At 49.2% G+C, this 27421-nt stretch overlaps 6 protein-coding genes across 6 annotated transcripts; 2 read left to right on the forward strand and 4 right to left on the reverse strand.

The window, feature by feature from the left end:
• Positions 1-405: 405 nt before the first annotated feature.
• T310_9846 (beta-glucosidase) lies at positions 406-3038 on the reverse strand (the record flags this gene model as incomplete). Its single annotated transcript, XM_013467737.1, has 3 exons — positions 406-2248; positions 2300-2906; positions 2969-3038. The coding sequence occupies 3 exons, from the start codon at positions 3036-3038 to the stop codon at positions 406-408; spliced, it is 2520 nt and encodes an 839-aa protein (XP_013323191.1).
• A 1404-nt stretch (positions 3039-4442) lies between these two features.
• T310_9847 (uncharacterized protein) lies at positions 4443-4772 on the reverse strand (the record flags this gene model as incomplete). Its single annotated transcript, XM_013467738.1, has 1 exon — positions 4443-4772. The coding sequence occupies one exon, from the start codon at positions 4770-4772 to the stop codon at positions 4443-4445; it is 330 nt and encodes a 109-aa protein (XP_013323192.1).
• A 1909-nt stretch (positions 4773-6681) lies between these two features.
• On the reverse strand, positions 6682-8194 carry T310_9848 (Erp2,4; the record flags this gene model as incomplete). The annotated part of the gene is made up of 4 exons (XM_013467739.1): positions 6682-6743; positions 7307-7586; positions 7726-7914; positions 8042-8194. 4 exons carry the CDS (start codon positions 8192-8194, stop codon positions 6682-6684), a joined length of 684 nt encoding a protein of 227 aa, XP_013323193.1.
• A 596-nt stretch (positions 8195-8790) lies between these two features.
• Positions 8791-13761, reverse strand: T310_9849 (Ubiquitinyl hydrolase 1; the record flags this gene model as incomplete). The annotated part of the gene is made up of 13 exons (XM_013467740.1): positions 8791-8900; positions 8965-9094; positions 9145-9459; positions 9517-9934; positions 9992-10101; positions 10167-10765; positions 10821-11769; positions 11828-11936; positions 11990-12179; positions 12230-12387; positions 12450-12594; positions 12780-12903; positions 13336-13761. The coding sequence occupies 13 exons, from the start codon at positions 13759-13761 to the stop codon at positions 8791-8793; spliced, it is 3783 nt and encodes a 1260-aa protein (XP_013323194.1).
• Positions 13762-14494: 733 nt separating this feature from the next.
• T310_9850 ([3-methyl-2-oxobutanoate dehydrogenase (acetyl-transferring)] kinase) lies at positions 14495-15987 on the forward strand (the record flags this gene model as incomplete). The annotated part of the gene is made up of 3 exons (XM_013467741.1): positions 14495-14619; positions 14674-15133; positions 15196-15987. The coding sequence occupies 3 exons, from the start codon at positions 14495-14497 to the stop codon at positions 15985-15987; spliced, it is 1377 nt and encodes a 458-aa protein (XP_013323195.1).
• Positions 15988-18898: 2911 nt separating this feature from the next.
• Positions 18899-27294, forward strand: T310_9851 (Lovastatin nonaketide synthase; the record flags this gene model as incomplete). The annotated part of the gene is made up of 10 exons (XM_013467742.1): positions 18899-19285; positions 19340-19426; positions 19496-19562; positions 19592-19925; positions 19978-20503; positions 20554-21145; positions 21202-24147; positions 24203-25962; positions 26012-26341; positions 26407-27294. 10 exons carry the CDS (start codon positions 18899-18901, stop codon positions 27292-27294), a joined length of 7917 nt encoding a protein of 2638 aa, XP_013323196.1.
• Positions 27295-27421: the final 127 nt, after the last annotated feature.

Below are 27421 nucleotides of genomic sequence, written 5' to 3' on the forward strand. Positions count from 1 at the left end.
GCCACGACATAATTTTTAACGGAAGGTTCTTTTGTAGTTTATTTCTTTTCTTTTCTTTTCTTCAATGACGTTTAGATTTCTGGGGTTAATTAAATTAAATAGCTTTCATACCTAAATTCTCTCTAGGCAGCCACTTCGCACTGGAACAAAAAGCTGGTTATGTTGAGTTCAACTTCCAGAGCTGAACCAACTATGTATCAAGCTCTATATCTATACCATTCGTAGAGAGAAGAGCTCTTACAGAGATAGTAAGGAGAATTTGCCTATGTTACGGTGTTATTCAGCCATCATTGCGATGGCTGGACTTGGTAACTAGTAATTGGACAGCGACGTCTACTCCTATGGCTGGCGCCTGCATGCCAGTTATCAAGGCACCGGTTAAACGGAACCTACAACTGTCTAAGCCTACAAACCCAGCCAGTATCTGGTCGTCTCGACCTTGAACGGCGCTCGGAGCGTCTCCTCCCCCGTCCCCGTGATGAGGACCTCATACTCGCCCTGCTCGGATACCCACGACTGCCGAATTTCGTCCCAAAAGCTGGTGGCCAGCTTCTTTGGCACGACTATTTCGATCGTCTTTTTCTCGCCTGGTTTCAGGAATACCTTCTTGAACCCTTTCAACTCTCGCACCGGCCGATTGACGCTTGCTGTCGCGGGAGGGACAACCCACAGCTGAACGGTCTCTGCTCCTGCAACAGAGCCTGTGTTGGTAACCGTCAGCGATGCTGTGATGGTTTCGCTACCGTCCAACGTAGGCTTTTCCGGAGACGAGCTCAAGGTCAGTCCAGAGCGGGAAAACGTGGTGTAAGATAGTCCGTGACCAAACGGGAACAAAGGTCGCACTTGCGTCTTCTCGTAGTAACGATATCCCACATAGATATCCTCGCCGTAGAGCACGCGGCCTCGTTCCGAGCGGAAGTTCAGGTATGAAGGGTTATCCTGTAGACGGGCAGGGAAGCTCAGCGACAGTTTCCCGGACGGATTCACGTCTCCGTACAGAACGTCCGCAATGCCGTTGCCAGCTTCATTGCCGCCATACCATGCCTGGACCAGAACATTGGCCTTGTCGATCCAGGGCATTGTGACTGGCGTTCCACTCTGAATCACGATCGCCGCCTTCGGATTCGCCTCGAGGACCCTTGAAATCAGTTCGTCGCTCCCAGGGGGCAAGTCCATGTGGTCGCGATCATATCCTTCTGTCTCCCATTCACTGTTCAGCCCAGCAAATACAACAACCTGTTCCGTCTTGGACGCCAATTCCACCGCATGCGCAATCGACTCTTCCTGGTTGAGGCGGCGACACCCGCCAAATCGAAATCCACCAGCTCCAAACGACACAGTCCCTCGTTTTTCCAACTTCGAGGTCGGTGCGGTACCAAACTGAAACAGGATTTTGTACGGCGTGCCAGCTTTGAGCTCCTTGGAGCCCCTTTCTTCCACCGTTCCAGTCCCGAAGAAAGACGATCCGCTCCGCTGATTCGTGCTGTTGTCCACAACAAGCTCGCCATCAATGAAAAGTTTTCCGGTGCCCGCAACGGTGACTCCAAAATCATAGATCCCATCCTCATCCGGAGTAAACACACCCTCCATGTCGGCATACCAGGTTTCAGACTTCAACTTTGGGTTGACGTAGTCTGCAAGGAATCCAATCGAGTAGACCAACTGGAGCGTGTCGACTATTTCTCTATTCTTCTCACCAGGGGGCTCATTGTATACTCGAAATTCGAACCCTTGCTTTCCATCATGAGTGTTCAACAATGGACCCAACAGAGGAAGAGATTGGTGTGCATAGACACCCTGTGAGAAAGAAACTGTTGCTTTGCTACTGGCAGACACTCCTTCGAAAGGAGTCACGGCATAGTAAGGAGGCAGAGAAGCCGAACCACCACCACAGAAGGCGGCCACCTTGGAGTTTGGCCCGATCACTGCGATCGGCTTGTTCTTGTCAAATGGCAGGACGCCCCCGTTATTCCGCAAAAGAACTATCGACTCTGCAGCAGCGCGCCGGAGGAGTTTCTGGTCCTCTGGCCGATTGAGAACTTTCTCTTCAGCACCTTCCGGTATGCCGGACTTATCGGCAAAATTTACCAGATTGAGGATATTTCGCACTCTCTCATCCAGGACATGGTCAGGCACTTTTCTCGAAGACACGGCATGGGTGAGGATGGGTCCACGCCAGCGGGTGGGTCCAGGCATCTCGAGATCAAGACCAGCGTTGATAGCATCAGACGTACTGTATGTTCCAAACCTAACTTGACATCAGTCTCAGAGATAAATTAAGAGACAAAAGGGATAGTACCAGTCGCTCATAATCAAACCTCTCCATTTCCATTCCTTGTGCAAGATATCTTCGATGATCGCTCGATTTTCACTGACATGGAGACCATTGACTTTATTGTAGGCGGTCATAAAACAGGCTGTCTGGCAAATCCTCAGAGCTTGCTGAAATGGCATCAGGTAGATCTCTCGCAGAGCCCTTGCCGTGACGATGGCGTTCACCGCCATCCTCTCGTGCTCCTGGTCGTTGCAGACAAAGTGCTTCAATGTAGCCCCAACGCCCTTGGATTGGACGCCCTTGCAGTAGTGCCCGGCCAGGACACCAGACAACACGCCATCCTCTGAGAAGGATTCGAATCCTCTGCCTCCAAGTGGCGATCTCTGGATGTTGATTGTTGGACCAAGCAAGACATGGACGCCTTTCGCTCTGGCCTCATCACCGAGAAGGCCACCCAATTCCTCTAGCAGGTCTGCATCCCAAGTGGCCCCTAGGGCCGTTGCACAAGGTAAGCAGGCTGCGGGAACGCCATTGAAGAATCGAGTTCCACGCACGCCATTGGGACCATCCGAGAAGCGGAGAGAGGGGATATTTAGACGATGGACCGGGGTGGTATGCCAGAAGTCGGCTCCTGGCCGCAGATTTGGTTAATCATTTTGTTCCAGTAGACCCGGTTGTCTTACTATTCCTTACCTGCCGTAAGAGCTACTTTCTCTTCTAGGTCGAGCTCAGAGAGAGTCTTTTCGACATCTAACTGGACCATTTTGCCTCGTTAGTTATACGCAACACTAAAGAGAGAAAGGTAAACAGAAAATATCGCCCCGACAGGTATGTAGGACGAGACGAAGTGCGAGAAGAGGAAGGTTGCGGTCAGATAAATACAGACAGATAGCACTTGCCTCGTGACGATCAGTCGGTCAGGTCCACCAGCGAGGGCCATCCATCACATTCGCGGTGGAGATGACATGGAATCCTGCAGGCTGACGGTGACCATTGGATCTATCTCTCCACTGCAAGCTAGCGGGTGCTTGCACGCCTGAGAATGAAGATCTGTACCGCGCACGCCTACCTACCAGGAAAATGTGCACTATATTAACGTTCCGATTCCCCGCTGGCGGGGAGGTGAACAACCCCACGAGCTCATTAGCCTACCGATTGCCAATGGAACTATACGCTGCAGTTATCAATCAGCGTTAGTCGCCAGGAAAGTTTCACAATTTTCATACTGACCAGGCCGTGAAACCGGAAGTGATCCCGGAAGGTTAATCCTGTCAATTCGAGCGGTGGACAAGCACAAAATCTTGGAATTTCTCGAGCAATCTGGTGGATTGTGCCGCAGCGGAGTGAATTGCTTCGGACGTTCTCCGATTTGGGTAACTTGGGAGGGCTGCCAGATGATGTTATTTATAAGATCCGAAGTTTAGCCGGGAGGGATCCCGTGAATCCTGTTGTATCGTTGTTCCGCAGTTATTCCGCGACATCCATGATTAATGATTGGTGTGTTGATTTCGGAGTATTTAATGTCAAGATTTACTCCGTATTTAGTTAACAGTTGTCGGACCCGCAAGGCGTTTTCCCCACAGCCAATTCCGAGGAGAGCATCGCGGAGTGTCGGACATAGATGACACTAGCCAATCAATCAGTTCATATGGTCAGAATTTAATTATCAGCTGTAAGCTGCTCTGGATGAAGCATATTTGGACGAGAGTATCAGTTATCAAGGCGTGATGTATATGACACTCTATCTACATATATCAATCACGTTGGTCAAACGCAATAAGCTTGATTAATTAATTTATTTAGAAGACGATATCACAGAACTAACTTGAGTGTTTCAGAGAAAAAGAAATCATTAGAACACCCTTGATATAGACGGGAAAGAGAGAAAACGGACAGAGATATCATAACGCATAACGTCGTAAACATAGTTCGCTGGTAACAATCATTTGAAACGGGGAAATCGAACAAGTATAGACGTATTAGATGAAATAAGAAAAAAAAGATCTGACTGAGTCCATGAGCAGATGGATGTTTGTCTGGTAGCACAATCCTGATCTGGTAGACTTGGTGTTGGCCCTGGGTCACGATTGTTTGCTAGGTGCTGACAGGCAATACCTACCTGGGTTCGAGAGCATCCGACAGCAACTTGATCAAACAGATTACAACATTACACCCTTTCAACGTCTCCCGAAATCCTGTCACCAGGAGTAGATCTCGGAGGAGAAGACTCAGTTCCACCACGGGCCACTCCAGCAACCGTCGATGCGTTACTTCGGCCACTGCTACCACTGGTGCCGCTGTTGCGTCTCTTAGCGAAGTCGCAATTGTCGGTGAAGGCAGCCATCTGGCGCAGAGTGTGCTGAAGCATGACCTGGTTGTAGTTCTGCAAGGAAGCACGAGGATCCCGGCCGACGCCAGAACCATCAAGACCTCGCATTGTCGAGGTTCGACCACCCGGGGTGCCTGCCGATGGATAGGTATCTTCTGATGAATTCATAGTGGTTGGCACTTTACGTCTCATTGATAGACACCTGTGACATTGTCAGGACGATTTGTTGATATTGATAGCCCAGAGGGTGTATTTATTCTAAGTTACTGACTTTTGTATTGATACAACAACAGCCAGTAGGGTTGAAAGACAAAGTCTAATAGAGAAAATGGAGGAACGTCCCACAAGCCTAGCGAAGACAATTCAGACGATAATTGAGGCTATTCTGAATCCGACAGGGATATCAAACTCGCAAACACAGTAGGACTTTTGATAATGAAGGTCAGAGCTGCGTTTCGACGAAAACAAAAACCGAAGTGCGCGATCAAAGCAAGAGACGACAGCGAGTAAGAAAATATGATTCACGAGAGGACAAGCAAACGCTTTTCTTTTCGAGGATGACGCTTCGTTTTAAAAAATCCAGTCCTTCAAAACCATGTCCAAATACCTGACACATTTCAGGTAGGTAGCAGCCTACAGCCCGGACTTGGTAAAAGCGCCGGCGACTTCTCATTTGCTCGAGGCCCTCCTTGCCCGAGACACCAGCAGCCTGTCCGCGCTTCATGATATCACAGTTTCCCAGTCCGCGAAGGCTGGGGTAGCTGATGATCGTCATCGTGTGGGTTGGTTTGCCACTCCTGACTGTCTGCAATGTGGACCCGATGCTTGCCAGGGTTTGCCCCAGATTAGGTTACCCAGCTAGGTCATACGTACAACCAGCCTATGGACCTTGCACATCAATTTGTATAGTCAAGCACTGAAATGGGCGGGTGACAGCTGGGATGAGGTCATTTCAGGCATGGGAGTGGGCCGCGGGAGGCCAGATGGCTTTGGATCGGCAATCGGCCGGCCTGGACCCCTTTGTTCACAGCTAAGGTAGGTAGTCAGCGCAGAAGCTTCCGTTAGAACAAAGAGAATCCATTGGGTTTGTAAAACCTTGCTGATAGCTTGCACTGAGTCATGCGCTGTCTACAGAGTAGTCATGTCTGATGACATCTTGTTTGTACTGTACAGACAAAGATAACTCCACAAACATGCAAATATCTTTAATTAGAACAGTAACTGCCTCTTCTGAGACAATGACATGGCATTGGAGACATATATCTAGTTCAAGTTAGGATGGTTACGTGTTATCTCGACCTTTGGCCCTAGACAGGTTCTAGACAGGATCGACTTCGAAACTGAGCGAGATGGATGCCAACTGGTCGCATGGCATTGATCAATGGAAAAAGCCCTCCATGTCATAAAAACACTCATTTGCAGAGAAATGCGGTATCTCCCAGCTGCTTACCTCCCTACCTAACCTCGAAGCTCTCATGCTGTCTGACTTAATCCTGCAGTCTACTCTGTCGTTGTGGCTTACCATGGGTCCCATGACGTCACGCTGCAGATGTGGGCTTTGGGCTTGAAATTGATTTGGACGCTAATCCCTTCCTGGACATAGTCGCTTGCAGGAACAGAATCTTACATAATCAATTATTTAAGTTAGTAATCATGTGATTTTGAGCCTCTTACAATACTAACCTATATAGGAAATATCACATGACCCAGAAGCCTCGTGTTGGTTTTCATGGATTTTCCGACTTGAGTCAGGAGATTTTGGCGAAAATGCGAAGTAGTTCACATGAAGTGACATCAACTAACAGACCAACTATGCAGGTACAGCAAACTTCCTGTGCATTCTCTCCGAATCCCAAAACTGGAAAATCTCATGCTGGACAGAATGCAGATTAATTTAGCTGTGGAATCAGGTGACTCAGACCATTTTATATTTTGCTGATGATTTCTTTCTTTGACTGTGCATTCTCTCCAAAAGCCAAAGCCGGAAAATCTTATATCGGACAGAATGCTCAATGGATGGCATAGGCTTAATTCAGCTCAGTACTCAGGTCAGGTAACCTCAGAACGGCTACCTAAACTACTCTGCATTTTGTCCGAGGTAATTCTCTTTGCGTTTATATGCAGCTAATGCAACTAATCCTATAACTGTTAGTGACTAATGGCAGTCTATGAGCAGAAAAGTAGAAGGTGGATATCTTTTCTGCGCATATGCAGCACTGACTTGTCAACCGGTTGGAGACAACTGACGTCCCTGGTGTTGGCCTCACAGGCTCTCATCAAAAGATACAATATCGCCTCCTAAGCTTCAACTCTGCCACTCGATACGTTCGACGAGAGGTAATTGAATCGGGGAGGGATAAATAAAGGTTGTAAACTATGCATCTCCATGTTTCTCATTCCCGTTGTTACATTCCAAATCAGGACTCCATGCGCTCTGGGAATTGCATTAAAAATAACGATGCAGAGAAAAAGATAGAAATTCCAAAATCGTCAAGCCATTGTTGTCATTTGTCCTTGCCTTAACAATCTCCAAAGCAAACTTTGATGCGAATTAATACACGCTAGCCTGAATATCAAATCGTATTGCAGTGTCTCATCATCATCATACGTAACCTAGACTGAGTTAGTCTGACATGCACATGACCATGCAGATTGGCAGGTTTTATGGGCGAAGAAACGAGCAGAATGCAGCACAGACACACCTTTTCTAGCACCCTGGAAGAAGAAGCGCACAATGAAGACTTGAAGCCCAGCCATCGATACCATCATCAGACTTTCTATGATGCTGAAGTTGAAGATACGTCGTTCGGTACTGCGCACAGTGCTGAAATTCCGGTTCTCGCGAGTGCGGAAGTATTTCTGGTTCCGGGAGATGGTGGACAGTTGGCCCGAAATCTTCATAATGGACTCCTCCAACGCAGATGCTTGCTCGGGGCTCGCTCCTTGTTTGGAAGGAAGTTGGGCCCGTTGTTCATTCTCGACCTGCACAAAAAGTCAATTAGTCTAAATCCTTCGAATAGCAGCCATGCCATTGTCTAAGTGCGTAGAAAATTCGCTTGTAATTATAGACGCCAATAAGAAAGCGAATCGATTGCCAGGAAATGAAAGAGGTGAACCGTACCGCTATCTCAAAATCCACCATTTTCTCCGCAAACGTCGACATCTCGTTGTTGAAGCAAAACCGGTACTCGCCAACACTCTGAGCTGTGAACACGAAGTCACCCTGTCGCTCCTTGGTACCCTCCATAATGACTTTCTCGCCCGGGCCGACAACAGAGTAATCCACATCGAAGGAACCACCGGATTGAACCTGATGCGCCGACAACTTGTCAATTCAACTATTCCCCAGGTTGCTTATGGCTTTTACCGCCCCGGAGGACGGGAATTAAAAATAATAAAAAAGAGTTCAGAGTTGCTTGCAATCATTGCGAACTCACCGCGAAATAGAAAGCCACCTTGGAATTCACTTGTTCGACCTGGGCGTAGAAGCATGCCTTCTCGTTGGCTTCCAGGTTGTAGGTTAATGCAGTCGCGGTAACCAACGGTATCGCCGTGGCCAAAAGGCCCAGCAGCAGACTGTGGAAACGCATTTTGATGGACGAAGAGCCGGATGTGCAGCAATCACGAGGGCTCTCCTGGGTGAGTTTGTTTGCCTTTCTCCGGTTCAGGAGCGAGCTGGCGGTTTATGGACAGCCTAGCAGTATAGTGTTTGGGTTGTTTGCATTGATTGATGCCTTAGGCAGAACTACACCAACTACACCACGTTTCGCCGTATTACCCTGTACTGTACAGTACATTGTCAATGCACCAAGGAACACAAAAACAACATTTGATCAATATAATAATTACACAAGCCCGAAGTCATAGTAAACCATGCCGCTCGCTCATTGCTAGAACATCTGCACGCCTACATAACGCGACACAGATTCAACAGGGTTATCTTATACCAGTGGATCCGCTAAAGGCCGCCATGGCAAATGAGAAATTCAAAAGGAAGCTTAAAAATACCTCACTGCCAAAGCTCATAGTGACATGGTTTGCTCCAACATATCCTGATTGCACTCATAAGAATAACTGAGCCCCTGACAGGATAATTTTGGTCCACCTTCCACAAACTCCAACGAAATGAACGATCAAGCAGGGGATCGATTCCTCCAACCGCAAATCCCAAACGCCTGTGCGGTGTCTATTTGATGAAGAAAGATTCGCTTCTGCTCCAGAGGCCCCGGTTCTTATTTACATGATCGAGACCAAGAAGATCGTCAGGATCGGTGGCTATATCGGAGAGTATATCGTCTGTTACTACGTTAGCTACGGACAGCAAAGACGTGTGACAATGTCGTCCTTTCAAGGTACATACCATCTTCAAGGTATCTTGGGTTCGAATACATGGCACGAGGCACCACAGCGAACTTGATTTTCTCGAACTGTTTGCCTTTGATTCCCGTCCGCTTCGAGAGCCGCTCCTTGGTCTCTTTGAAGATCTCGCCCTGCCAACTGTGAGAATCTACTCCGTGCCATGATTTCTCAAAGAACTTACAGGCTTGACCACAAATTTGAACGGTATCCCATGCGGTTTATTCGGTTCCCGGTCAAAGCTGAAGGCGTTGATGACTCGATCGCCCTCTTGCATGTTGAGCTCTTCTTCCGGAATCTTTTCAGCATACAGGGTGACAAATTCATTGACACCAGCGATGTTGAAATTGCTGCTCAGCTCCTTGTAAATCTTCCCACTGTGTGCCTCGTATATCCTCACATCCTGTATCGTATCATCGTCAAGATTCGCTTTCTTTTGCAACCCCGCTAACAGATCGGCAACGGTCCCGGTTCTGGGCACCAAGACCTCAAAAACTTGCTATTTCCGGATCAGCTATAACTGCTTTCTGATTTCAAGTGAAACAGTTCCACATACCTCCTTTGCGATACCCTCGGGAAGCCAAGTAACCTTGAGGGTTTTCTTCGTCTCATATTCGCTAAGACTCGTTTCCAAAACCTCATAGTATAGTGCATCTGATCTATGCATGCTATAACCATAGGTTCCGTATTGACCGTTGAGTATCTGATACAAGTTTTGGTTGGTGGTCCTCTTGATGGGTTGCTTTGGCTTTCCGGTGCTCGCGATGACAGGAGAGAACCGCAGATGCGTCGGGTCCACGTTGAGATGCTCGCCAACTTTCTTTGAAAATTGGTCGTATGTCATCTTCCGGCTCAGTGTCAGCGTGAACTCTTCGCCCTCGCTCCCTTTAAGCGGAGCAAACTTCACATTCATCCGATTTAAGAGATAGTCATAGTATTGCCTAGTCTCCGTGTACAGCGCGGTCGGTGGTAGCCTGCCAGGAGTCAGAGTCTGTATCTTATGCCACTAAACAGCGTAGAGAGTTACTTACTCAGACTCCTTCCACACTCGTTGGAAAGTGATAATATCTCCGTCTTGGATTTCTGATTGTTGAAATGTTTGCTTTGGCTTCATTGGATCGACCATCGTGTGTTTGATTTCCTGTATTTCAATGTCAGAAGGATTTTGGCCTACAACCAGCGCCGAACGGTGAGAAGGGCACTTACCTCGAAGAGCAAGAATTCAGTTCCTGCCGGCCAGTTCATCTTCTCGAGGATTGTTGGAGCCAATTCAGCAACTCTTTGGTTCTTCCGGACGTATACCGGGCCAATGCCTGTCAAGGTCTGGGCGGGAATATCAAAATACTTCAAAAACACGAGGACAGAAGTGGCTCCATCCGGCCATGGAATCGTCCCATCTGGTGCAAATTGGCCAACTTCCAGCCACACTCTGAAAGGGTTGCCTTTTGTACCGTATCGGTTATAAGCCTCCTCGACCGTCATTTCTGGATCTTTGATAACTTGATCCGGACGAGTGGTCTTGTTTTGACGATTAACCATCACCCAAAAACGGATCTGCTTGGGATCGAGACCCCTCTCTTCCGCTATCTGCTCTGCGAATTCCCCCACCTTCTTGGCTCGGAGAACTCGATACTGTTTCGGGAGCGCCGGATCCCCAGGCGGAAGATCAACGCTCGTTAGATCGAAGCCATGGTGGGCCTTGAATGATTCTTCAGTTAAGACACCAATGTTGATGTACAGATGGGCTTCTTCCCTCTCTTTCTTTCTTCGAGCCAGCTCAGCACGTTCCTCAGCAAGCCGCTTCTCTAAAGCCATAGTTAGTAATTAATGGGAAAAAAAAGCAGTTCCCGATCGACGTACCGAGATGCGCGGGAACGTCATCTTTAGTTATCGGAACCAGAACCTCATCCAACCTTGATTTCCGAATGTAAACCAGCATGTATGCATTCATCGACCGTTTGGTGGATAATCCTCGCGCGTACTGTTGTCGCATGGCAAGCGAGCCATTTGAGAAGTCATATTCCCCACCATAATTCTCTTCCAAAACCTCCTTTTCTGTAGCCCGGATGACCTTGTCATCGTCGAAACGGTAGAAATGACCGTCTTTGGTAGGCTTCAGGAAGGCATAATAATGGCCAGCATTTAAATCACCGCTATGGACGAGTACACCATGAAGCTGATAGATCCAAGGTTCGGATCTGTCTGCATCTTCGGAAAGGTATGGAGAGGCATCAAACTCCATCGGGAAGGCATGTCGATCATTCAATTTCATCATTGCATCCCGGTGGATGTCGTATTCAAATCGCTTCAAGTGGAGATGCAGTACTGGGGGGAAGCTTTCGAAAATAACCCCCTTTTTAGCGTCCTGAAGCCCGTATGGGGGACCGGCATCATATTTGTTCTCGCCCTCAAGAGTTTCCACTTGGATATAGTCCCTGAAACTATCATCCAGGGTCTTGTTGCCTCTGACGTTAAGCTGGATATCCCAGAAATCTTCAATCCGCGAAGACTCATAATCGACGTTGATGCAGGAAATATACGTTTTTGTCTTTCCAACAAAGAGGTCCGGGAGCGCTTTCTCGGCCGGAGTTCCTTTCATCTTCTCCTCCAGTCTCTCCATCAGTTTTCGGGACAGCTCCTGAACATCCTGCTGTTCGAAGATTTGCCTGGACTCCCAACCGAACGAGGCCGTGAGCTCTGTCGTGGAAACGGGCGTATCACTGGTCTGTAGAGAATAAAAGAGTCTTTGCAGTGTCCAAGCGCTATTGTCTTTCGTGGCTTCGTCCTCCGTCGGAATTTGATAGACAGCCTGAAAGCAGTTTTAGGGTAACAGAACTCGATAAAAGCGCTTCCGGAAGCAAGCATACCTTTCGAAAAGCGTTTGTAAAGTACAGCGACTGCAATAGCGAATTGAGATAACAAGTCGCTCCTTGGTTTCTTAACCCTACCATCCCGGTTTCCTTCTTTGAATCATAGCTGTAACCAGTCAGCAATGTGAAAGCTAATCTAGTGTCATCATTTTCCCATACTTCTGAAAACTATGCCACAAGACACCTGTGGGGTCCTTGACAACACGGACGTAGGCTGTGATATTGGCTTCATCGTTTTGCACAAGCGGGACGCCTCGTCCTTCCCACGGCATGCTAAAGAGCTTTCGTAACTCGCAGAAACGAGTAAAACCCCAGTCGCCTTCGTCGGCATTAAAGCGGTGTGTTGCGACTAATTTGTCGTTAGCATGATCTGGCAGAGAGGGAGAGGACCGTTCATACCGTGTGATACATATATCGATGGATCATTCACGTTCCACAACACCAGAGCAAACTGGACGCAGGCATACCAATTCTCCGGTGGTTCTTTCTCCCACGCATGTTCGAGGTAAAAGGAAGCGTGTTCAACGTGGTTGCCATAAGGGAAAAAGAGAATGCGCCTAATGCCATGTCAGAAAATGCCTGGCTTTCCAGTGTCTCTCCCAGGAACAGCTTTACGAACCATGGGTACCCAGCACACTCAAAAATCGGTCCATGTTCCTTGCGTCTCAGCTTCCGCCAATCTGTGATGTGCCACGTGTGGTAGGTCTCTGCCTCTGTCTCTAAGTCGGGATCCTTGGGGAGAATTCGTGCCATCATCGCCTCATCTGTTCATCAACAACGTATTAGACCCTGTTCATCAAATGAAATACTCGACTGGTCGGCCACAGCAGGAATCTGCGACTCCGAGTCCCCCGAGGTGGCCGCGACTTCTGCAGCAACCAGATGGCGCAAGACGGGAAAACAAGTGCTTTTCATCGATCAAACTCGCAGGGAGGAGGGGAGTCCGTACAGTCATTTGCGAGAAGCTCCGGCTCCGGCTCTTCTTCCGAGCCAGAGCGAGACACGACGATGACATCCGTACGATCGTTGTTGTATTGCTCATATTCATCGACGAGCATATCATTGTCCGGAATCTATTGGAGATATATTTACGTCAGCAACAACCCGTTACATCATTGCGAAGATGTTGCAGGGGCGTTCCAACGGTTGCAAAGTCCAGGAACAGTAGGCAGCAGGCAGGAGGGCAAGGGAACTCTCGAGTCTTACGTTGTCCATGGAGGAAGATGCCTCCGCACAATGGGCCGGAAACTTCCCACTTCAATCCGCAGAGGTCTGGTATGGAAAAGGTCGCCAGGAGAGAAGACGAGAGAGGATAGAAACACGCGAGCGGTGCAGGGTTGGAATCGATGAAGAGATGGTTTTCTGAAGGAAGGAGAGTCTGGGCTGCAGATTCCAGTACCTCTCTGAGGAGACTGGAGCTAGTGGCGGAGTGTCGAAATCCAATAACAGCGGGCAGAGAGCTTCACCAGCCAGCCAGACCTAGCGCAACCATACACCCTGCTTACGTTGGCCCGTGAGAGAACTGCCTCGGATCGATGGCAAAGTCTCGCAGGAGCCGATTTTGGCCAAGACACTGTCCCTTTACGAAAGCCTGGAGTGACTAACCAGACCCCTTTGCCGAAGACATCCATTGCCTGCGATCGGGTTTCGAGTGGGGTCGCCCCTCCGCGTACGGAAGAATTCCCGCCGCTCCAGGGCGTGATATCACAGCCAGCTCTCGTGCTCTCTCTCAAAGAATGCTGGAGGCTTGAGAATGCAGAAGCCTTTAGACAGACTACAGCATATAATTCGTTGCCAAAATTTTTGGACCCCGTGGATGACCAAGGGCGATATGCAGAGACAGTCGTGCTTTGAACAGAGAGCTCCATCGCTCTGGCGTTTTGCTGTGGCGATACTGGCGCAGTAGTATTATTAACGTTACTAAGTGTCATTATATGCAAACCAAACACTTTTGACAGTATTCTGAGCCCAAGGCCTACATTGATGCGATGATATCTTGTTCCCTCGATAAAACCCACAACTTCCGCTTCCTTAGATGACGTAGCCAGACGAGTTGTTTGTCAGCATGAGACAAACTACGGTAACATATCGACAATTGACCAGACTATCCAAAGTCCGCTATTGGATCTACATGAGATCAAAAATTATCATGACTTTTATCAGACTTCTTTTCCCCTTGTCCTGCGGTTCATCATGGAAAGGGTTTTATCGCGAGTAACTACTGATTAGTAAATCGCAGTCGTTCAAGAGAGGAGCTCCATCGTGGTTCAACAGCTTACATCTCACCACAGTAAATTTTTCTTTTTGATTGTTTTCCCAGTATTTCTATTCTGGAATGAAGACGAGCTAATTTGAAGCTGTATTGTACTGTGAAGAAAAAAAAGTCTGGCTGGCGTTGCCGCACTAAGCATAAGGATGATCTTGACCGCCTCCCTTCCGGGGTCCTGACGAGTCATAAAGTTCTCTTGCTCACACGACCTCTCATGATCGCAACCAACAGCAAAGATCGCAACATGGCACAAGCAAGACAACGCCACGATCCAGTCAGATAACCGTCTGAAGAGCCATGCCCCACGACTACGGCCGTTTTCTCGCAGTGAACGTATCCCGGTTGTATTATCAGGAACGTGTCTGCGCCATTCACGAATTGCATGGCAGCACATCATGCAGCGGAGTCATTTCTCTCGATGCCTACAACGCATTAGGCTGAGATGCACAGTGGGAACTCGGGAGTACTCAATCCAATCTCACCAGCCACCTCCGTGGAGGCCTGCCGCCGTTCTAGATGAGTAGGCGTTCCGACCTCATACTGATGGGAAGAATGGATGCTGACCCTGCGACAGATGGGTGGAGCGTGAAGTTAGGCCCATCAGTTTGCGTCAATTGACTTTCTTTGGCCGCACATTGACGGAGTCGCGTCTGATTAGCTCTGCAAATTATGTCCGGACAGAGCTCCCTACGAGGTACGCCCCCTCTCTCTTACACGAGCGACAATGCCCTGACTCCACCCTGCTCGACAGAATCGCGCATCGGCTTCGGGACATGCAGAAGTTGCCATACGTTGTCGTTGCAAACCCCCACATATCCCACGTCTATGAGCTCTACTACAAGGCCTTCGAGAGGTTCAGGGTCGTTCCCGAGATCAGAACCTTGGATGACAATGACCGATATTGCGATATTTTGCGGGAGACTCTAAAAGAGCATCTGACGGTCATTCCTAATTTAGCAATGGGCGTTCTGGAATGCCAGGGACTGGTCGAGCCTGACGAGATGGACCGTTTCATGAACACCATGCTCCGCGCGGTAAGAGACGTCCCCTGATGGTGAAGCTGTTTACCAGGTCAAACTGACTGTTCCGTGAATAGAGGATCTCTCGTCGGGTTATTGCAGAACAGCATCTCGCCCTCACCGAAACTTTCAACTCGCCTTGGCATTTCCCGGATTCTATGGCGCGAACAGACCTCAATGCGGATTTCGTTGGAGAAGTGTTCCTGAAATGCAATGCGAAGGACGTAGTCGAACGATGTGGGAAGCTCGCACAGGACCTCATGAAACAGAGTTCTGGGTCAAGTCAGATCCCAGCTATCAACGTACAGGGACATCTTGGTGCCACATTCCCTTACATTCTGAGCCACCTAGAGTATATCATTGGGGAACTGTTGCGCAATTCGATACAAGCCGTGATGGAGAAATATCAGGACTCCTCCACGCCACCTCCGCCAATCGAAGTTCTCATCTGCGAAGCACCCCAGCATGTGATTATGCGGATTTCCGATCAGGGTGGAGGTATCCCACGCGAGATCTTGCCATATTTGTGGTCTTTCAGCAAAGGACCACGTACCAAAAGTCGCCTGGAGAATCTGGGACAGGTGCCCACCATGGCTGCTACCATGCAGGAATTAACAGTCCCAGTGGACCGAAAGACTGCTGACCGAGAGACGTATCGCGAGAGTTCCCTGGCGTCATTGAGTTCGCGACCTCCGAACCTTCGGCTTGGCATGGGTTTACCTATGAGCAGGGTGTATGCGGAGTACTGGGCTGGTAGCCTTGAATTGCACAGCCTCGAAGGCTACGGTGTCGATGCTTTCCTTCAGATATCAAAACTTGGCAACAAGAATGAACAGGTGACTACAAGGGCAGCGCTGGATGCTGTATGAGAGCCTATTACAGAGCAGTTCTGGAGATCGACGAAAACCCTTGTATTTCGGGTCATGGGATCCACATGGATATGAATCCTTTCGGCTGCTAGCACCAGCATTCCGTATGGTGTCCGGGTGTGCAGCTGGCCTTATACCGATTTTTTTTTCCCGACGAAGAAGTCTTCAGCGGGGACTTCGATGCTATGGAGATGGGACGCGCTGATTTTCTCCTGTATGGAAGATGCATGATATCCTGGTTCTCGGTGTCCACAAGTAGTTGTGTTGGATTGCGGCATTACGCGTCTCGAGCTGAGAACTTGGAGCAGCCTATAATTGGCCGTTCTTCAACAGAAGCTCCGGGCGCTGCTTAGCGCATGAGCTGAAGTAGCTCCTGGTTGCCTTATGTTGACGGCGGGGAATAGGATCAGGTTATCTAAAAGAGGAATATACTGTACCAATTTCTATGCCTCGTATGTTATGCTCCTATAAAGACATGACCATGCGCAAAATAAAGTAGTTTTCTGATTGTCTCCAAGATTGCACCAGGTCCGCTCTAACCGATTCTGTTATAACTTCGCGTTCAACTAAAAGCATAGCACTATATGCGCGATCGCCTGTGTCCAATTCTCTCCACCTTCCAGCATCCATACTCTGTAATGCACACTACCTGTGTACTTTTCCTCTAGACTGATGCGAGATTGAGTCACTTTGCCCTATCACAACAGGGTTGTACGTGACCTATCGTCGTATTCACTTGGAGTACGCAGGCCTTGCCACCACGACGTTCGAAAAATTTAGACGGTTCTCTTTCCGATTCGTTCAATAGCCTCTTCAGCTTGTCGCAGTGGTCTCAGTCTGGTAGGGAAAAAAAAGGACCATCAGGTATGGTTGATCTCGGGTGCTACGAGTTGCCGAGCTGAAGACAGTATCTCTGCGGCCAGCACATCGGAGATCCACAAGTCGATCTGCAGTCACGAGGGTTGAACTTGGCTGTCACTATGGGAGCTTGCTCGAGCATGGAACCGGGTTTTATCGGTGATGCCTCCATCCAATCGGTAGCAATCCATGCTACCATCTGAGCTACATCGGGGACCGTTGGCGTGCGTGAGAAAGTCTAAGCTGGCAGAATGCGACAAGCTATGCAAGGAGGGATGAAAGCTGAAGCCAAGATGCCTTCTAGCGCATTCCAACTAGAGCTACATGGAAGCTTCTGTATGGCCTATGTGCCCTCTGATCTTGCGATGGCGGCCATGGCATCCCTAGTAACGGAGCCAGATCGCTCCGGGAGCCGGGACTGGCAGACGCCAAGGACAGACACTGCGAACTCTGGTCTCCCAAATTTAAGTTAAACATCAATAGTGCTCTGTGCCTTCGCGTGATCAAATCACCACGCAGCGATCGTTCTCTTGTGCTCCTCGGTCTCACTACCGATCGCCCGTGACAGAAGACTCAATGTCTAGCTCGACCAAAGTTAATTGCTACCACAATCACCACTTTGGGCATCTGAAGATCACCACGGTCCCACACTTCTTGCTAGGTCCAACTTATCGTGAAAGCTAGAACTGGGGTGTGATATCGACCTGGCTAGTGAACAATCCAATTTCGAGGCTAAAGAATGGGCCTGTTGAATACTGCTACTGGGAGCCTCTCCAGAGGTGTCGGCGCCCAGAATGAGTTTCAGCTGAGGACCCCCTGGCCAAACAGACACTGCTAGTGGCTGAATAGCCTCTATCTTGTCGATCCAATGCTGACAGTTCGTGTCCAGATGACTGAAAGAGATACTGCAGATCGTGCAATGTCCCTAGTCTATTCACGCCCCACATGGAAGATCTGCGATCGATCGCTGGTACATCTATCAATTGATCGATTTAGGGCATTTCAGTTCAGCGGAGGGGTCCACCTGAAAGCAAGGAACGCAAAAAACTGCCCGTTCAGGCTATTTTCGAGCTCACGTAGTTTACGTTGTAGGGAAATGGTCAGGGTTTTGCACCACATACGGGTCAGCAACCTCAGCAGGCTGGTCTCAGCTCTATCTCCGACATCACTTTCAGTCCCAGGACACAACAACGCAGACTCTGGCAAATCAGATAGTCCCGGATACTGTTTCTCGGGGCATGGCACCTTGTGCAGAGAGTGTTCGAGCTTGTTCCTGCGATGAACTCATTCCTTAACGGCACTCTTGGAATTCATCAGTCCGCTTCCTCCGGCTCTTCTGTATCATCGAAGCCCTACGTTCTCGACCTGTGAACCAGTCCATCTCCAGCCCCATTGACTGGTGAAGTTCGCATCCACCGTCGCAGAACAGGAGCTCGAGAATTGGTCTAGGCCCCAGACTGACTTGTTTGGGGGACTTGCTTTGCTCGACCGCGCGGTGATCAACTCTGGGCGATATACGTATCGAAAATGGCCGCACACCACCTTTGTGGCGATGTCGTTTTCCAGGGTGAAGATCCACCAGATGAACTGAATATTCAGCCAAGCAGCTCTGCATCGCACTTTCACTTCTTGCTTACCCACCTGATCTTCGATGAAAGGCTCTCCACGAACATCCTGGATGCATTTCACCATCCTCCAGCGGATTGGTCTCATGTCGCTTTCAATGAGGCGTCCACTCAAAGTTCGTGCTGCTGTTTCCAGTCGAGTCTATTCACAAAATCATGGCCAAAGATCGTCACAAACTACGAGCTTCCTATGAAGGACGTGCCTTCCCTCTCGACCAGGTGAGGGGAAGTTCTTTGGAGGTCTCACATGCGCCTTAGTGAATGTAGCCTAGGACTATGATACATATATCCCTCAGATCTTCCCGATGTTATCGGACTCTTGAGATGCTGAGCATCGTGCGCTCTGTGTGTTCTCTACTCCAATTCACCTGTCTTGTCCAAATTTGCCTGTATTCTCCTTTCCTACTTGTTAGGTTCAAGTTTCAATCATGAATCCATATTCTGAGAAGGACCTTTTCCTGTCTGAAAACCCGGAAGTGGTTTCCTTGACCGACCTTGCACCGGTGGAGCAAGCGAAAAATGAGCCTTCTCCGTTGGAAATATTGCCAGAATCCGGGTCAAAGCTCGATGTGCAGCACACGAGCCGTGAGAGTCTTTCCGAATCCTTGGATATCCCTGACTCATCGACGGATTCTTCTGGTCGAGAAGTCCCAATTGCCATTGTTGGACTGAGCACCCGCTTTCCAGGAGGTGCTGATAGTCCAGAGAAGCTCTGGGATTTGATCTCTCAGGGGAGAAGTGCGTGGTCAGAGATTCCCTCGGAGAGATTCAACCTGGATGGTTTTTATCATCCGGTGGCCAATCGAAACGGCTCTGTACGGCTCCTTTTTATCCTCGAAACGGATGAGAAGACTAATAAGATGCGCTAGACAAATGTCCGTGGCGGCCATTTTCTTAAAGAAGATGTCGCGGTCTTCGATGCCCCGTTCTTCAACATCAGTCCAAACGAGGCCAAGGTAACAATCTTCAAGTCAAGGAATCGGATATGCGGCAGAAATTAAAAGCGTTAGGCTATGGATCCGCAGCAAAGATTGCAGTTGGAATCAGCCTATGAAGCACTTGAAAACGGTCGGTTCATTCCAACAAGACAGTGTGCGAGAGATACTTACCAAGTCATATAGCTGGCATCCCCTTGGAAGAAATAGTAGGCACCAAGACATCTGTCTACGTCGGCAATTTCACCAGGGATTACTGTGACATAACTGTACGTGATCCGGAAACTGCCCCGTTATACTTTGCTACAGGCACCGGTCAATCAATGCTGTCGAACAGACTGTCATACTTCTTCGACCTCAAGGGTCCCAGTATCACAGTCGATACAGCATGTTCTTCCAGCCTAGTCGCTTTACATCTTGCTTGCCAGAGCCTGCGAAGTGGGGAAGCAGATCAAGCAATTGTCGGAGGGACCAATTTGATCTTCAGCCCCCATATCATGACCACTATGAGCTCGTTAGGGTACGCAATGAATCTCTTTCCTTCTCACGGCTTTTTCTAAAGGAGGATCTAGATTTTTGTCCTTTGATGGAAGATCATACACATCTGACCATCGAGCATGTGGCTATGGTCGTGGGGAGGGATTCGCAACCGTGATTTTGAAACCACTTGATGCTGCTCTGCGTGACAAGAATCCAATTCGAGCAGTCATCCGTGCAACTGCCATAAACTCAGACGGTCGTACCAAAGGAATCACCCTACCTAGTCGCGAGAGCCAGGTAGAAATGATCAGATCTGCCTACGCCGACGCCGGACTCGATCCTCACGACACTGGATACTTCGAAGCTCACGGTACGGGTACACAAGCCGGTGACCCGATAGAGATGAGTGCCATCTATGAGGTTTTTGCTTCCTCACGTGCAAGGGACGATCCCCTCATCGTTGGGTCAATTAAGACCAACATCGGCCATCTCGAGGGGGCGAGTGGTCTTGCGGGCTTGATCAAGGCTGTTCTTTGCCTTGAGAAGGGCGTCATTCCGCCTAACATCAACTTCGAGAAACCAAATAACCAGATACCACTCGAAGAATGGAATCTGAAGGTGAGTCTGACTGTGCGTTGTCTTCGATAGCGCCGCTGACGTGTCAACAGATTCCAACTACACTGGAACCATGGCCACCTCGGGCTCTTCGACGAGCTTCTGTCAACAGCTTTGGATACGGTGGTACCAATGCACATGTCATTCTGGATGAGGCACGAGGTTATCTGAATAGTCTTTCCCGCAGGGCCTCCGTGCAGAGCTCAGTCATACTGCCAACTTCAACAAACGAAACAGGAAAGCATTCAGAATTTTATCGTTCCTTTGTCTTCTCAGCAAATGATGACGTTTCTAGCTCGAAATTGGTGGAGCGCATGCTTGAATACCTCAAGCTGAAGCTTCATCAGGACGAGCGTACCTTCCTGAGAGACCTTGCCTTCACCTTTTCAGAAAAGAGAACAAGACTTCCATTGAAACTTGCCGTATCTGCTTCCTCGATCTCTGAACTGGTCGGAGAACTTGAAAGGAGACCTGCTTTCCGCAAATCTTTCCAGGCGCCGAGACTCGGTTTTGTGTTCACCGGACAAGGAGCACAATGGGCAAGAATGGGTGTGGAGTTGGAGGGGATCTATGAAGCATTCGATAAGAGTCTTCTCAGTTCTGAAGCAACCTTGGAGTCTCTAGGCTGCCCATGGCGCCTTCTAGGTAAGCTATTTTTCACTTGCCTTTTGGATGTAAAGCGATCCTCTGACCCCCTATAGATGAACTTCATCGAGACGCGCATTCTAGCAGAATCAACGACCCCGAACTAAGCCAGCCGATATGCACGGCAATTCAGATTGCTCTTGTGGACTTGCTTCGTTCCTGGGGTGTCAAGCCTGCCACAGTTGTAGGCCATTCCAGTGGTGAAATCGCCGCGGCCTATGCAGCAGGCGCTTTGAGCCTCGAATCAGCCATGACTGTGGCATATTACAGAGGATTCTTGTGCTCTCAAATGGCGTCTCAAGGTACCCGACATGGCGGCATGATAGCCGTTGGCCTCTCTGCTCCCGAGACTCAGTCATTCATTTCTCAGATTGAAGGGGGCCGGCTTAATATAGCCTGTTACAACAGTCCCAAGAGTGTTACGGTCGCTGGGGATACGTGCGCGATAACCGAGTTGGAGAAGTTATTGCTCGCAAAGAAAATATTTGTCCGCCGACTGAAGGTAGACGTTGCCTACCATTCACATCACATGCAGGACGTTGCGCCAAAATATTCGGAGTTGTTGCAGAATCTCCAAGTGCAGAATTCAGATGGCGTTCAATTCTTCTCTTCTGTGACCGGTGCGCTCATGGAATGCAGCAGCCTGAAGAGTGACTACTGGGTTCGGAACATGGTCTCGCCTGTATTATTCTCCTCGGCCTTGAGGAAGATGTGTTGGGCCTCGGAGACAGGCACCCAGGACAAAGAGCCGGATGTTGATTTATTGATTGAAATTGGTCCACATGCAGCTCTTGCTGGCCCAATCAAGCAAATTCTCGACGACGCAGACTCAAAACAGGACATCACATACATATCCTGCCTTCAGCGAAAACAAAATGCGGTCAAAAGCATGCACGAGGTGGCAAACACTCTCTTTATGAATGGTTCTGCTATTGACTTCTACTCTGTCAATGATTCCGGCGCGGACGATGAGCCTCAAGTCCTGGCTAACTTACCCCCTTACCCATGGAACCATTCGACAGGCTACTGGCATGAATCCCGTATCAGCCGTGGACATCGGTTTAGACAATACGGGAGGCGTGACCTGATTGGTGCTCCAGAGGACAATTTCAACCCGCGAGAGCCTCGTTGGCGAGGTTTCCTGCGATTGTCAGAATTGCCTTGGATCAAAGACCATCAAGTCCAAGGCAAAGTCCTTTATCCTGCCGCTGGAATGCTGTCAATGGTCATAGAAGCCATGCAACAGATATCAGAAAGATCATCTGAAACATTCAAGGGACTGAGGTTCCGCGACATCAACATTGGTCAAGCTCTTGTGGTTCCCGATTCCAGTGATGGGGTCGAAACCGTCTTGAGTCTCCATCCTTCGAGTCTCCTATCATCGACAGATTCTTCAAATCCTTGGTTCGAGTTCCGCCTGTACTCTGTTGTCTCAGATGAATGGATCGAACACTGTCATGGATACGTCTCTGGCACGCCGTCATCCCAAATCGGTGAATTGGGTAACGAAGAAGCCCACCAAAAGCAAAGAGCAATCGAGGAGCTTTTCACGACTTGCAGACAGCGATGCCAGAAACACATAAACGTCAAGCATCTGTACAAAACCCTCGATCACGTTGGTCTGTCCTACGGGCCAGCATTCCAGAATTTAGCCGTGGTTTCTGCATCTGGCACGAATAATATGGCCTTGGGAACCGTGTCTATTCCAGATACGGCACAATTCATGCCACAGAATTTCGAGTTTCCGCATATTCTTCATCCTGCCACGCTTGATTCTGTTTTCCATACGATCTTCCCAGCGTTTTCGAAGGATCAAAGTGGGCTACCGCACCCATTCGTGCCGACATTCATCAAGCAAATGAAGGTCTCCACCACTGGCTTGAACATTCCTTCAAAGAAGCTGAAAGTAGCGTGCTCGGTCCTGCAGAACGACTTCCGGCAGATCGACTCGAGGATGACTGTTGTGGCAGACGAGTGCGCTGACTTTGATCCGTTGATCGAAGTAGAGGGTCTCAGATGCTCTGCCATTGCGAACATGGCATCTGAAGTTAAGTCAACTGCAGAAGATCGAAAGTTATGCTTCAGAGAGGTTTGGAGCGAGGATATCACCCTTGCCAGCCCCGCTGATATAAAGCATATCTTTCCTCCCCCTGAACACGATCAGGCTCTGTCAGAAGTCGTGGCAACTTTTGAGGCAGCGTCACTTATCTACATTCGACGGGCTCTCTTGGACCTTGGTGAACCAGATTTTGAGAAGATGAAGCCTCATTGTCGATTCCTATACCAGACACTGAGACAGGTAAGAGAAAAAGCGGAAAGGGGAGATCTGGGGCATCAAGCGCTCCACTGGCTGGCGGCATCAGAGAAAGAAGAGGAACGACATATCTCGTCTGCAAAAACTCATGGAGCAGAGGGGAAAATGCTCTGCCGCATGGGAGAGAACTTGTCGCGTATCATGCGAAACGAGACAGAAGCATTGCCGGTAATGCTAGAAGGGGACCTCCTTTACGAGCTTTACAGCACTGGGCTTGGAACAGAAAGATCCTTTGGACAACTTTCAAGCATCATTGGCAAGCTCGCACACAAGAAGCCTGACATGAACATCCTGGAGATTGGTGCCGGAACCGGTGGCGCAACCATGTCCATCCTCCGCACACTTGGTGGAGCGGAGGGCGAATATCCGCGTTTCTCCCATTTCGATTTCACTGATATTTCCCAGGGCTTCTTCGAAAAGGCCCGCGAGAAGTTTAGGCTGTGGGCGGCTCTGATGGATTTCAAGAAACTGGATATTGAGGTCGATCCGCAGAGCCAGGGTTTCGCCGCGGGCAGCTACGATCTCATCATCGCTGTGAATGTCCTCCATGCAACAAGCGAAATGAAGAAAACGTTGAAAAACGTGAGAATGTTGCTAAAGCCTGGAGGAAGACTCGTTCTGATGGAAATAACACATCCATTGCTGCGGACCATCATATTATATGGTGGACTCCCAGGGTGGTGGTCGGGTATGTAATGGCCTGCCGACATCGTCGTGAAGCAAAACTGACGGATTCAATCTAGGTGTCAATGATGGCCGCACATCTGGACCAACGATCACAGAAGATGAGTGGCATGCTTTGCTGAGAAATACGTCATTCTCTGGACTGGACATCTGTCTTCGAGATTTCCCTAACGAAGCCGATTACCTTTATAGTGTCATGGTTTCAACAGCAGTTGAGGATACGGAGAGCCGCTATCCAGATGCTGTTGTCATTGATACCTGTCAGCAAAGTTACGTGTCCGCGGAATACCTGCAGAGCTGTCTACAGATTTCGTGCGGCATTAAATCCAAACTCTGCAGTCTGGACACACCAACAGAGACGTATCATGACAAGGTCTGTATTGTTCTAGATGAACTACAGAGGCCAATTCTGCGCGGAACTGATTCTGCAAAATATGAATCCATCCGTCAGGTTATCTCTTCATCTAAGGGCGTCATATGGGTGACACGAGGCGCTACCCTCGAGTCATCGAAGCCTGAGTCCAGCCTGATTCACGGGCTCATGCGTTCTGTTCGCTCTGAGGACCAGAGCAAAAGGATTGTTACCCTTGACTTCGATTCGGAAAATGTGCTGCCAGCCAAGCAAGCAGCCGAGTCGATTCTCCGCATTTTCCAGAACTCCTTCAAGGAAGGTCAGCAGCTCGAGAGTACAGATTTGGAGTTCAGCGAACGATCCGGCCGCCTCATGATTCCTCGGATTGTTGAAGACCGAATCAGCAACGACTATGTCGCGAAAGGACCACAAGATTCGACAACAGAAATGTTGTTCTTCGAGGAGAGTGAGAGACCCCTAAAGCTGGAAATAGGAACCCCCGGCCTTCTTGACACTCTGAGGTTCATTGAAGATTCTGCGATGGCCAAGAAGCTATCTGGCGATGAAGTCGAGATAAGGGTTGAGGCTTCTGGTATCAATTTCAGCGACGTGATGGTGGCAATGGGGCAACATATCGAAAACTTCCTGGGTTGTGAATGCAGTGGCGTCCTCACAAAAGTCGGAGCGAATGTGACACATTTGAAAGTAGGAGACCGTGTGTGCACACTCGCCTTGGGCACGTTGAAAACACACGTCCGCTGCAGGGCGGACTTGGTACAACGTATGCCTGATGACATGACGTTCGAGGTTGCAGCATCGCTACCGGCTGTGTATTGCACGGCATACCTTTCGATTATCAATACCGCTCGTCTGCAGAAGAATGAAACTATCCTTATCCATGCTGCAGCTGGTGGAGTTGGTCAAGCGGCGATTATGCTTGCGCAGATGATCGGAGCGGAGATTTTCGTCACAGTTGGTACTGCGGAGAAGAAGCAGTTTATCATGCAAACTTATGGTATTCCTGAAGACCACATATTCTCCAGCAGAGATGCCTCTTTTGCCGAAGGTGTCATGAGGATGACAAACGGAAAAGGCGTTGACGTGATTCTCAATTCTCTTGCCGGAGAGCTCCTCCGCGAGTCATGGAACTGCATCGCCCAGTTTGGCAGATTTATCGAGATTGGAAAGCGTGATTTCCTCGGAAACAGCAAGCTGGAGATGGAGCCATTCATTCGCAATGTCTCATTCTCTTCCGTGGACCTGACGGGGATCTTCCGTCACAAACAGGAGCTGGGTAGCTCACTCCTCGAGAAAGTTATGGGGTTGGTTCGGAGTGGAACTATCACTCCCGTTACTCCGATTACGACGTATCCGATTTCCAAGGTTGAAGAAGCACTTCGGATGATGCAAGCTGGGAAACACCGAGGGAAGGTCGTTATCACACGTCGTTCCAAGGATCCTGTCAAGGTACGAATATATATTGACCCTAGAATTTCTGTTGTTACGTCCCTAACAGTTAAGAAAGGTGGTTTCTCAACGTTCGAAGAGTCATTCATTCAAGGAAAATGCTTCTTATATTCTTGTCGGCGGTCTTGGAGGACTGGGACGATCGATCTCGAGCTGGATGGTAGATAATGGAGCCAAGAACATCATATTTCTGTCGCGATCTGGCGCTGCAAACCCGGAGGCTGCTAGTCACGTCGACGAGCTGAGAAGGGAAGGGGTTAATGTCGTCGTATATGAATGCGATGTGTCAATTCTTTCTCAGCTGGCCAAAGTCATGGAAAGCTGCTCAGAGACATTACCTCCTATCCGAGGCATAATCCATGCTGGTATGGTTCTTCAGGTAAGTCCGAGATAAAAGCCGCTGACAGCGCCTTGCGAAAGTGGATATTAACAGAGTTCTAATAGGATTCCATTTTTGCATCAATGTCCTATGAAAGGTTCCAAGCTGCCATCCAGCCCAAAGTTACGGGATCTCTCAACCTACACATGCTGTCAATTGTCATGAATTGGGACCTGGACTTCTTCGTGATGCTTTCCTCGGCAGCCGGCATTGTGGGGAATTCCAGTCAGAGCAACTACACAGCTGGTTGCGTTTTCCAGGACGCTCTTGCGCGTCATCGCAACACCAATGGCTTGCCAGCAGTATCTCTGGACCTTGGCAGGATATTGTCCGTTGGGGCCGTGGCCATGAACCAGAACTATGCGAGCAACTTGGAACGGTGGGGCTTTACAAATATCTCCGAGAAGGAGTTTCATTCATTGCTTCAACTCGCGATCTTCGAGTCTCGTCAGACAGAAGGAACTTCCCAGATCATTACTGGTCTCGACACGCAGCGTCTCATAGCCAGTCGTACGAGCGGCGATACGAAAGACACGCCGTTGTGGTTCCGTGATCCAAGATTCAGCCATCTCCTGCAGACAGGTCAAAAGAAGGTCGCAGAAGCCATCAAAACGAACGCCGTTGCCAGTCTGCGCGAATCCATCCAGGCGTCTACGACATATCCCGATGCCATCAAGGTGATCAGCGAAGCCATTACGGCCAAGCTGGCCAAGATGCTAACGCTGCCAGCGGAGAACATCGATCCCTCCCGGTCTCCGGCAGCGTATGGTGTTGATTCCCTAGTAGCAGTGGAGCTGCGGAACTGGCTCTATCAGGAAGCAAAATACGACGTTCCCATTTTCGAAATTCTGTCCCAGTCCTCGCTGACCGCATTGGCCAAGCATGTTGCCCTGAAGTCGGACATGTTGAGCCCCGAATTGCGTGAGGAAGCAGAAAAGGATGCTCAAGAATAATTGTTTTGTATCTAGCCAGATTCAAGAGCAAATAGGTACAGAACAAAGAACGTTTGGACTTTGTAAATAAGGACCCATCTTGGAAGGCTGCTAGTACATAGACAGAAGAATACGCCACATCAGATAG

This window comes from Rasamsonia emersonii (assembly GCF_000968595.1).
Source record: "Rasamsonia emersonii CBS 393.64 chromosome Unknown ctg1118621762214, whole genome shotgun sequence".
NCBI classification, from domain to species: domain Eukaryota; kingdom Fungi; phylum Ascomycota; class Eurotiomycetes; order Eurotiales; family Trichocomaceae; genus Rasamsonia; species Rasamsonia emersonii.